This window comes from Oncorhynchus masou, chromosome 29, assembly GCF_036934945.1.
Source record: "Oncorhynchus masou masou isolate Uvic2021 chromosome 29, UVic_Omas_1.1, whole genome shotgun sequence".
NCBI classification, from domain to species: Eukaryota; Metazoa; Chordata; class Actinopteri; order Salmoniformes; family Salmonidae; genus Oncorhynchus; species Oncorhynchus masou.
In genome coordinates, this window is record NC_088240.1 from 26,400,918 (window position 1) to 26,413,207 (window position 12,290).

The 12,290-nt window shown below is 44.1% G+C and overlaps 1 protein-coding gene across 1 annotated transcript in view; it reads left to right on the forward strand.

Moving 5' to 3' along the window:
- The window catches only part of ttn.2 (titin, tandem duplicate 2), a 176,248-nt gene that overhangs the window by 149,719 nt on the left and 14,239 nt on the right, over nt 1-12,290 (forward strand). Inside the window, exons 209-222 of the mRNA XM_064944764.1 lie at nt 10-312; nt 488-793; nt 902-2,668; nt 2,878-3,171; nt 3,305-3,586; nt 3,704-4,003; nt 4,113-6,179; nt 6,276-6,578; nt 6,691-7,002; nt 7,137-7,427; nt 10,636-10,935; nt 11,045-11,350; nt 11,496-11,798; nt 11,991-12,272. Coding sequence (XP_064800836.1) covers nt 10-312; nt 488-793; nt 902-2,668; nt 2,878-3,171; nt 3,305-3,586; nt 3,704-4,003; nt 4,113-6,179; nt 6,276-6,578; nt 6,691-7,002; nt 7,137-7,427; nt 10,636-10,935; nt 11,045-11,350; nt 11,496-11,798; nt 11,991-12,272 — 7,416 coding nt within the window. The remainder of the gene's footprint in view (nt 1-9; nt 313-487; nt 794-901; nt 2,669-2,877; nt 3,172-3,304; nt 3,587-3,703; nt 4,004-4,112; nt 6,180-6,275; nt 6,579-6,690; nt 7,003-7,136; nt 7,428-10,635; nt 10,936-11,044; nt 11,351-11,495; nt 11,799-11,990; nt 12,273-12,290) is intronic.

A 12,290-nucleotide genomic window follows, 5' to 3' on the forward strand; every position in this document is an offset into this window, starting at 1 on the left:
TTTTTGCAGTTCCTCCAAGTCAACCTTCCAAACCTCAAGTCACCATGATCACACACTCCTCAATGACGGTGGTATGGGAAAGACCTGGAATTGATGGTGGAAGTGACATTGATGGATATTACCTGGAAAAACGAGAGAAGACAAGCTTGCGTTGGTTCAAGGTTATCAAAAACACCATTCGTGATACAAGACAGAAAGTCAGCAACCTGCTCACTGGAAAGGACTATCAATATCGTGTATGTGCTGTCAATAAGGCTGGAGCTGGTCCATACTCCGAAGAGTCTGACCTCTTCAAAGCTGCTGATGCAGTTGGTATGTTATTCTCCTCATTGCCATCCTGGAACATAACATTTACATTTGGGTTATTTGGCAGACACTCTTATCCACAGCAACTTACAGTCAGAACATAGCATGTTTCATGTTTCTTCTACTACTTGTTAATTACATTTCTCTTACATTTGACAATGTATTCTTTTCTTAAATTTAGACGCACCAGGTGAACCAACCAAACTCAGAGTGGTCGACTCCACCAAAACATCCATCACCCTGGGCTGGGTGGCGCCAGTGTATGATGGTGGCAGCGAGATCACCAGCTATATCGTTGAGCAGATGACCTCTGAAGAAAGGGAATGGACTGTCATCAGCCACAACGGAGAAGTGAGGACAACAGAGTATGTTGTGAATCACCTGAAACCAGGAACCTATTACTTCTTCCGTGTATCTGCTGTCAACTGTCTGGGACCCAGTCAACCAATCGAGATGTACCAGCCTGTTCAATCCAAGGATATTCTTGGTTCGTATTCAAATATTCACAACATTCTATTAATATGTTAACATTGTACCTATTGCACTAGTACCAAATCTCTTACCTATTTTTCTTTCTCTCCTATCCGTCTAACAGAGGAGGCCGATCTTGATTTGGATGTTCCCATGACGACTCAATACACCGCCAAGGCAGGAAGGGATATTGAGGTGTTTATTCCACTGAAGGGCAGACCTGCACCAAACTGTGCATGGAGAAGACATGACAAGAACATGGCCAGCGATGCAAGATACACTATCACCAGCACAGAACGTACAACAGTTCTTGTCATTCCAAAGGTCACCCGCGACGACTGTGGCAAATACTACCTGGAGATTGAGAACGGTGTTGGCGAGTCCAAGTTCATCACTGTGTCTGTTAAGGTTCTTGACACCCCATCCACTTGCCAGAAACTGATCATCAAGAATGTCACCAGAGGTAAGTTGACATTGAGCTGGGAAGCTCCTCTGATCGATGGTGGTTCCCCAATCACCAACTACATTGTGGAGAAGAAAGACGCTAACAACAGAGCGTATACAGTCGTGTCATCAGAGTGCCCCAACACATCATACAAGATCGACGGTCTGTCAGATGAAATCGCCTACTTCTTCAGAGTGTCTGCTGAGAATGAGCATGGTACTGGTGATACATGTGAGACTGCAGAGCCAGTCAGGGCCACTGAGACCCCCGGACCAGTCAAAGAGCTGGTCATGACAGACGCTACTAAGACATCAGTGACTCTTCACTGGACCAAGCCTGACCATGATGGAGGTAGCCACATTTCAGACTATGTCATTGAGACGAAAACTAAAGAGGAAGAATCCTGGACTGTTGCTACAACATGCAAGCGTTGCACATGTGAAGTTAAAAACCTGAAGGAAAACTCTGTTGTGAACTTTAGAGTGTTTTCTAAGAATGAGAAGGGCATCAGTGACTTCTCTCAGATTGGGCCCATAACAGTAAAGGAGTTCATTATTCCACCTGAGGCCAACATGATAGATTATCCGAATGGTGAACTCTTTGTTCGTGTCGGTCAAAACATCCATATTGAAATGCCATTTAAGGGTAAACCAAAGCCATCTGTTGGATGGATGAAGGAAAACATTCCTTTGAAAGAAAGTGAACAGATTCGCTTCCGTGAAACAGACAACAAAGTGTCTATAACAGTCAGAAGTGCAAAGAAAGAGAATGCAGGCCTATACACATTGGTTCTGAACAACAAGCTTATCAAGAACTTCTTTGACATCAATGTGATCACTCTCGGACCCCCCTCTGTGCCAGTTGGACCGGTCCGATTTGATGAGGTCAAAGCACAGGGCATCATTATATCTTGGGATGAACCACAGGACAATGGAGGTGGAGACATCACTTGCTACAGTGTGGAGAAACGAGAGACGGCCCAGGCTAACTGGAAGATGGTTTGCTCCAGTGTGGTGAGGACAACGTTCAAGATACCCAACCTGGTCAAGGGCACAGAGTACCAGTTTAGAATACGTGCAGAGAACAAATACGGAGTGAGCGATCCTTTGAATTCACCAGACGTGATCGCCCAACACCAGTACATGCCACCAGGTGCACCAGGAAAACCAGTCACATACAACGTTACCAGTGACGGCATGACTATCCAATGGGAAGCACCCAGCTTTGATGGTGGCTCACCAATCACCGGCTACCATGTTGAGAAGAAGGACAGAAACAGCCTGCTGTGGACTAAAGTAAATTCCAGCATCATCTCTGCCCGTGACTACAGAATTATTCAGTTGATTGAAGGACTGGAGTATTCCTTCAGAGTCTATGCAGAGAATAATGCTGGCCTGAGTCCCGTCAGTGAACAGAGCAAACATGCCCTCGCAATCTCCCCAGTTGGTGAGTACAAAATATTTATGACTGTCCATGACAGATGTTGTAATGTCTTGTGTAGCTCTTATAATGGCTTTATGAATGCATACATAATGGGGACTACAATAAAGTGTTACCTTGTTGTTTTTTCCTCAATGAACAGTCTGCTATCATGAACATACATACTTTATGAACATACACTACTTCAGCAACCTGACCTTTCCTTTCCCCCCTAGATCCACCTGGTACTCCTAACGTCATTGATGTCACAAGAGATACTGTCACTCTCAAATGGGATATACCCAAGAAAGATGGAGGATTTAAGATTGTGGCATACAGTGTGGAGAGACGTCAAGGTAGAGGCAAATGGTTGAGATGCAACTTCACCGACATAAGTGATTTGCAATTCACCATCACCGGACTTTCTGCTGGTGATCGCTATGAATTCAGAGTGATTGCCAGAAATGCTGTCGGTACAGTCAGTCCACCCTCACAGTCATCGGGCTATGTCATGACAAAAGATGAAAGTGGTAATTATACATTATATTAAATAAACATTATACTGTACATTATACAACCTGTTTATTTTGTCTGACTATCTAAGTTTGTCTCTATGTGATTACATTTATCATTAATGTCATGTTTTTGTGTCTCTCTGTTTAGTTTCTCCCGACATTGAGTTCAGAGCCGACACTGCTCTTGTGTACAAGGCTGGTGAAAACATCAAACTAAACTGTAGTATCACGGGTCGACCAGTGCCTCAGGTCATATGGTACAAGGATGGTAAAGAGATTGACAAGATGATGTTGATTGATATTACCACTAACATCGGCTCCAGCCACCTGTTCATTAGAGATGCTGATCGCGACCATCGCGGAGTGTACATGGTGGAAGCCAAGAACAGCTCTGGAACTAAGACAGAGAGTGTCAACATCAGAGTCTCAGGTTGGTTTATAGATAAATAGAGTTACATTATTTATTTTCTCTCAAATTGTGATGCAGATGATTTAACAACAAGTGGGTGGATTCATGCTTACCATTAACATGGTATGCTTTCTTTAGATACCCCTGGACCACCTGAGGGACCAGTGCGTTTCACTGGTATCACTGCAGAAAAGGCAACTGTCTGGTGGAACCCCCCAGAGAATGATGGATGTGCTGCAATCCTCTATTATACAGTGGAAAAGAGAGAAACATCTAGGATCTCCTGGGCAATGATGACAAGCAAGTGTGAAGCTTGTTCATTCAACGCCACCAAGCTGATCAAGGGCAATGAGTACCAGTTCCGTATCTCTGCTGTCAATAAGTTCGGAGTTGGACGTCCTCTCGACTCTGATCCATTCATTGCACAGATGCAATTCAGTAAGTTGCATCAATCAACAAGATCTAAAGAGATGACCGACACATAATTATTTGTTATTAACTTAAAATGTTATGTTTAACTAAAACAAACAAATGTTTTGTTTCACAGCCGTTCCAGAAGCCCCAGGAACACCAGACGCCACAAATGTGACTGGAGACACAATCACAATAGGCTGGACAAGACCCAGATCAGATGGTGGAAATGAGATCAAACACTACATCCTGGAGAGACGTGAGAAGAAGAGCTTGCAATGGGTGAAGGTTTCATCCAAGAGACCAATCACTGAGCTCAGACACAGAGTGACACACCTGAACGAAGGTAATGAATATGAATTCCGTGTCATGGCTGAAAACGGTGCCGGAATCGGACCAGCAAGCAGCACATCAAGACTCTTTAAGTGCAGAGAGCCTACAAGCGCACCAAGTGCTCCTTCTCTGGTGAAGGTCACCGACTCCACAAAGTCGTCTGTCACCCTGGAATGGATCAAGCCTGTCTTTGACGGTGGTATGGAGATCATTGGCTATGTCATTGAGATGTGCAAGGCAAGCCTTAATGAATGGCACCAAGTCAACAGAGCAACTTGCATCAACACAAGATACACCGCTAAAGGTTTAACGGCTGGTGAGGAATATAGGTTCCGTGTGCGTGCAGTGAATGGGTCTGGAAAAGGAGAAGCATGTGCAGTTCCTAATCCAGTGCAAGCTGTTGATAGACTGACGTCACCAGAAATCACCCTTGATGCAGACTTCAAACAGACACACGTTGTGAAGAACGGGGCCACCGTCACTCTTCATATTGCCTTCTGTGGTAAACCAACTCCGCTGGCTACATGGACCAAGGCAGGTGGAGAACTTGGTGTTATGGCAGATGTCAACACAACTGACACATACAGTACCTTGACCATTGAGAGCTGTACCAGATTTGACTCTGGAAAATACACCTTGTTGCTTGAGAACAACGGGGGCCGCAAATCTATCACATTGACCGTGAAGGTGCTTGATACACCTGGACCTCCAGGAGCTATCAGCTTTAAGGATGTGACTAGGGGAGCTCTGACAATGCTATGGGACGCTCCAGCCAACGACGGTGGAGCCCGTATTCAGCACTACATCGTAGAAAAGCGTGAGGCTAGTCGTCTCAGCTGGAAGTCAGTCAGCGAAAAATCCTCACGCCAAATGATCAGAATGACCAACCTAGAAATAGGTGTACCTTACCTGTTCAGAGTCATCGCTGAAAATACGTATGGCAGGGGAGAACCCTGTGAGATGATTGAACCGATCACTGCAACTGAGGTCCCTGCTCCACCCAAGAGTCTTGACGTCATTGACACTACTAATTCTACTGCTATCTTGGCCTGGCTGAAACCTGAACACGACGGTGGCAGCCGCATCACAGGTTACATTGCTGAGGCCAAAGCAAAGGGCTCTGATCGCTGGATTGTTGGCGGTCAAACCAAACACCTAAAGTTAGTCATTGACGGCTTGATTGAGAACACAGAATATGACTTCCGTGTCAAGGCTGTCAATGAGGCTGGTATCAGTGTCCCAAGAGATGCCTTAGCATCCGTTGTCATCAAGGAGCCCAAGATTGAGCCCACAGCAGATCTCAGTGGCATAAATAACCAGCTCATCACATGCAAGACTCACAATGCATTCACCATTGATATCCCCATCAGTGGCAGACCAGCTCCAAAGGCCACCTGGAAACTGGAGGAGATGAAGCTAAAAGAGACTGATAGAGTGATCATCAAGACTACTACAGAAAGGACCACCCTGGTGGTAAAAGACAGCAAGAGGGGAGACAGTGGAAAATACTACCTCACTTTGGACAATGCCGCCGGACTGAAGACATTTGCTGTTACTGTCAACGTTGTTGGAAGACCCACTCCACCAGTAGGACCCATTGAAATCTCTGAAGTGTCATCAGAGGGCTGCTCATTGGCTTGGACAGCACCAGAGGACGACGGTGGAACAGATATCGACAACTACATTGTTGAGAAACGTGAATCTGGATCTACATCCTGGCAAGTGGTGAACTCAAGTTGTAAACGCACCACGATCAAAGTAAGCCATCTGACCAAATACATGGAATACACCTTCCGTGTCTCTGCTGAGAGCAAGTATGGCGTGAGCAAGTCCATTGAGTCTTCAGCTGTTGTCATTGAGCATCCATTTGGTAAGTTCATGTGTAAAATCAATTTACATTTGCTTTAATGGTTTGAAAATGTGAAGACACTAATAATTAATTGTTTTGTCTTATTCTCAATATCAGTTCCACCAAGTCCACCAACTCGCCCAGATGTGGTGTCAGTATCTGCTACGGCTATTGGCATCAAGTGGGATCTGCCATACGCTGATGGCGGCAGTAAGGTGACTGGATACTGGATAGAGAAGAAGGAGAGAAACACCATTCTTTGGGTCAGGGAGAACAAGCTCCCATGCCTGGATACCCAATATAAAGTCTCTAGTCTCATTGAGGGCCTGGAGTACCAGTTCAGAGTTTATGCTATGAATATTTCTGGTCTCAGCAAAGCCAGTGAGGCCTCAAGACCAGTAGTGGCTTTGAACCCAGTCGGTAAGTGCAACATTCAAAGGACATTTTTCTAAATATTTGGACTCTCTGGAATGTTCCATGTTGACCGTTGACCTTTGCACTGATTGTACATTCTCATTTTGTCTCCATGTAGATCCTCCTGTTAAACCTGAGGTGACTGATGTCACAAGGTCCTCAGTAACTATTGCATGGGGTATACCATTCAATGATGGTGGCAGCAAGATTGTCGGATACATCGTGGAGCGCAAGCCGTGGAGTGATGATGAGTGGGATAACGCCCGCTGGTTGAAATGTAACTACACCACCATCACAGAGACTCACTTCACAGTTGGAGGACTGGGTGAAGCAGAAATCTTTGAATTCCGTGTCATTGCCAAAAATGGAGCTGGAGTTCACAGTGCACCATCTGAAACAACAGGACCGATCACCTGCAAGGACGAATACAGTAAGATACTACTGTTAGATACTGTTACGTTACTGTCAAGTTTATGCATATGTATATATATACACATATTTATATATTAATATATATATATATATGTATTATTTCATAATTTATATTTTATTTTTGTCTTATAGCTCCTCCCAAGGCTGAACTTGACAGCTCTCTTGTTGGAGAGCATGTCACTATCCGGGCTGGATCAGACCTGGTCCTTGATGGTGTAATTGGTGGTAAACCCGAACCCATAGTATGGTGGGCCAAAGGTGACAAGGTGCTGGAGCTGGGAGAGAAATACTCCCTGACATACACCAGCTCAAGAGCCATGGCCATCATCAAGTCCTGCAACAGAAATGACACAGGAAGATACGTTCTGACCGTGAAGAACGCCAGTGGAACCAAGACAGCGTCTGTCAACGTTAAAGTGCTCGGTAAGAACATAAAGTAGATACAAAGACATATACACTTGCAATGACATGGAAACAAAATAGTTTTCAACTAAATGTTACTATATTACTATAATACAGTGGTGGTTGGTGCCGTTAAAGATGAGGGAGGACAATGTTTTTTTTTAAATGAGCATGGTCTTACTGTATTTCTATTACAGCATGTTGGATGACTCTCATTCATATTCCATTCACCCAGCTCATTTTCCCTATACCGATCATGAGATTGCTACAACGTAGACTATGAATGGAAGTTTACAACATAGGTACACTGGTTGACAGAAATTTGAGTAATCAAGGTGACAGACAGTGACACATTCAATACTGCCTTGAACACTCTTCCCTGCATCTAGCTGATCTAGGGTGTAATCATTAGTCTAATAGTTGCAAACAAGAGTTCAGGTATGTTTTCCCTGTTTTGTTCTGTTTTCCTCCATTTAAGAATTGGCTGAATGACTACACCCCTGATCACACGCTAACACAGTTAACTTTCATAGCAGCCACATACATGATCACTTTGATAGTTGTAGCTATAATTCCTTCTTGCATCTACGCGCTCTGGCACCGGTTAGTTGAGGTCATATGTACATGTAGGTAGAGTTATTAAAGTGACTATGCATAGATAACAACAGAGAGTAGCAGCAGTGTAAAGTGGGGGGGGGGGCAATGCAAATAGTCTGGGTAACCATTTGATACTCAGGAGTATTTTGGCTTGGGGTGGAAGCTGTTTAGAAGCTTCTCGGACCTAGACTTGGCGCACCGGTACCGCTTGCCGTGCAGTAGCAGAGAGAACATTCGCTAGCTAAGTAAATTAAAGTGAAAAAATTTAAATATATATATATATATATATATACACATAGCTCTCTCTCTTTTTTGTATTCTTTTTTTTACCCCTTTTTCTCCACAATTTTGTGGTATCCAATTGGTAGTTACAGTCTTGTCTCATTGCTGCAACCCCGTATGAACTTGGGAGAGGCGAAGGTCAAGAGCCGTGAACAGTCAGTTAACTTCTTGAAACTCCCCATCCCGGATCCGGGTTTGTGACTAAAGCCTCAGGCTCATTAGCATAACGCAACGTTAACGATTTCTGAAAATCGCAAATAAAATGAAAATAATGCGTCTACTCTCAAGCTTAGCCTTTTCTTAACAACACTGTCATCTCAGATTTTCAAAATATGCTTTTGAACCATAGAAATTGACTAATTTGTGTAAGAGTATGCAAAGCTAGCATAGCATTTTGAGTAGCATTTAGCACGCAACATTTTCACAAAAACCAGATAACCAAATAAATAAAATCATTTACCTTTGAAGAGCTTATGATGTTTTCAATGAGGAGACTCTCAGTTACATACCAAATGCGCAGTTTTTCCTGAAAGCGTCTGTGTGTAGGAGAAATCGTTCCGTTTTCTACATTGCGTCTGGCTACCGAAACGAACCGAAAATTCAGTCACCTACAACATAAAACTTTTTCCGGATAAACTACATAATATCGACCGAAACATGGCAAACGTTGTTTGGAATCAATCCTCAAGGTGTTTTTTCACATATCTCTTCATTGATATGCAGTTCGTGGAAGCTTGCTTTCCTCTCTGTATCCCATGGAAAAATACTGGCAGGTGACTTTTGCGCACCAATTTCGGCGCAGGACACCGGGCGGACACCTGGTAAATGTGGTCTCTTATGGTCAATCTTCCAATGATCTGCCTACAAATACGTCACAATGCTGCAGACACCTTGGGGAAACGACAGAAAGGGCAGGCTCATTCCTCTCGCATTCACAGCCATATAAGGAGACAATGGAAAACAGAGCCTCAAAAATCCTGCTCATTTCCTGGATGCCATCTCATCTTGGTTTTGCCTGAAGCTCACGTTCTAGGGCACGCACAGAGAATATCTTGGTAGTTCTGGACACGTCAGAGTGTTTTCTTTCGAAAGCTATCAATTATATGCATAGTCGAGCATCTTTTTGTGACAAAATATCTTGTTTAAAACGGGAACGTTTTTCATCCAAAAATTAAATAGCGCCCCCATAGATGTAAGAGGTTAATCATTTATGTATTTTCCAGATACTCCTGGACCACCTGGTTCAGTCAGAGTCAAAGACTACACAAAGGAGTCTGTCGTCATTACATGGGACATACCAACTATTGACGGTAGAGCCCCTGTGAACAACTACATTATTGAGAAACGTGAAGCTTCAATGAAATCCTACAAAACAGTTACAGCAGAATGCAGGAAGAACTTGTTCAGAATTACTGGCCTGGAGGAATCAGTACACTACTTCTTCAGAAACTCAACCCAACCAAGCACTGCTTCTTGACACAATGCACACTTAACCCGGAAGCCAGCCGCACCAATGTGTCGGAGGAAATACCGTACACCTTGCGACTGTGTCAGTGTGCACTGCGCCAAGGCCGCCACAGGAGTCACTAGTACGCGATGGGACAAGGACATCACTGCCGGCCAAACCCTCCCCTAAACAGGACGACGCTGGGCCAATTGTGCGCCGCCCCATGAGTCTCCCGGTCGTGGCCGGCTGCGACAGAGCCTGTACTCGAACCATGAATCTCTAGTGGCACAGCAGGCTAGCTCTCTCTCTTGCTTCTCCTTAATTTTTGAAGAAATTGTTGTGTTCAAAACTGTTCAACTATTGTCTTTCTCTCTCTTTGAGTCAATTACTCACCACATGTTATGCACTGCAGTGCTAGCTAGCTGTAGCTTATGCTTTCAGTACTAGATTCATTCTCTGATCCTTTGATTGGATGAATCACGTCAGTTCTTGCTGCAAGAGCTCTGATAGGTTAGAGGACGTCTTCCGGGAAGTTGTCATAATTACTGTGTAAGTCTACAGAAGGGGGTGAGAACCATGAGCCTCCTAGGTTTTGTATTGAAGTCAATATACCCTGAGGAGGACAGAAACTAGCTGTCCTCCGGCTATACCATGGTGCTACCATACAGAGTGCTGTTGAGGCTACTGTAGACCTTCATTGCAAAACAGTGTGTTTTAGTCAATTATTTGGTGAAGTGAATATATTTAGTATAGTACAGTTTTATGTTAAAAGGATCACGTTTTTTTTATGTTTCACAATTAAATTTTTTGAAATTCACTGTGGACGATGGTCCTCCCCTTACTCCCCTGAAGAGCCTCCACTGTTATAATAACTCAATTTAATGTTTCACTCTGTATTTCCAGATACACCAGGGCCTCCTGAGGAAAAGGTCACAATCACCAGGGTGACAGAGGAGAAGTGCACTGTGTCTTGGAAGATCCCTCTGGAGGACGGTGGAGATCTTGTCACTCATTACATTGTTGATAGACGTGAGACCAGCAGACTCAACTGGGTGATCATGGAGACAGAGTGCAAGACTCTGTCCTGTGTCAGCTCCAAACTGATCAAGAACAACGAGTACGTCTTCCGTGTCAGAGGAGTAAACAAGTTCGGACCTGGTGTGCCTTTGGAGTCCGAGCCTGTCATCGCCAGAAACGCATACAGTAAGCATGCATTCAGTGGCCATGTCCTTTTAATAGATGCAATACAATTGTTGTCTTATTCAAAGCCCAAACCTTATTAAACATGTTTGATTTTCCTTTATCATTGCAGCTGTCCCATCACAACCTGGAGCACCAGAAGTCACAGCTGTAGGAAAGGAGCACGTCATCATTGAATGGATGAAACCTGAAAGTGATGGCGGAAGTGAGATCAAGAATTACCTGGTGGACAAACGTGAGAAGAGCAGTTCCAGATGGACCAGGGTCAATAAGACCTTTACCATCTATGACATCCGCCTGAAGATCTCTGGTTTGCTGGAAGGCAGTGACTACCAGTTCCGTGTTACAGCTGTGAATACAGCTGGAAACAGCCAGCCCAGTGAAGCCTCTCACTATGCCTACTGTAGAGAGCCAACATGTACGTGATCAAAAAGTCATAGTCTAGATTTTAGTAACCATATGAGGTCCATCTTTATAATCTTACCATTGACTTATGGTTGACTTTTGAAACACTGAAACACTGCTGCTGCTGAATTAATCATACTGTATTTTGTGTTTTCCAGACACTCCAGCCCCTCCTTCAATTCCACGAGTGGTAGATTCCACCAAGCATAGCATTAGCTTGCAATGGACCAGACCCATGTACGATGGTGGCGCTGATGTTGTTGGCTACGTGGTGGAGGTGCTTGAGGAAGGAACCGAGCAGTGGTACAGGGCCACTCAGAAGACTTTGAAGACCAATTCGTTTGTTGCCACTGGACTTCAAAGCAACAAGAAGTACAGTTTCCGTGTCGCAGGAGTCAATAGCAATGGCACTGGGGAATTCAGCGAACCTAGTGTGGAAATTGAGCCTGTTGAGAAACTCTGTACGTTTGTTCTTATGCTTTTACTGTCAATAATTCACAATGGCAGCATTTTTGTATGTAAAGGGTTAACCTGGTATAACTGCAGTTTAAACCAATGTCTACATTTAATCAAAGACCCTCTTTTTAGACTTATAGTTGGTATATGTGCTGTTATTATGTTGTAAACGTGCTGTAATGTTTTTGTCACCACAGCAATCCCTGATCTTGAGCTCCCTGATGATCTGAAGAAGATCGTGTGTCTGAGAGCTGGTAACACTCTTAGGTTGTTCGTCAATGTGGCTGGAAGACCGGCCCCTGTAGTGACCTGGAGGAAACCTGGCATTGACCTGCAGAGCCGTGGGTTCATTGATACAACTGATAGTTATACTCAACTAATCGTTGAGAAGGTCCATCGTTACGATGCCGGCAAATACACCATTGAGGCTGAAAATCCATCTGGCAAGAAGTCAGCAACTATTCTCGTCAAGGTTTATGGTATGTTATTGGTTACGT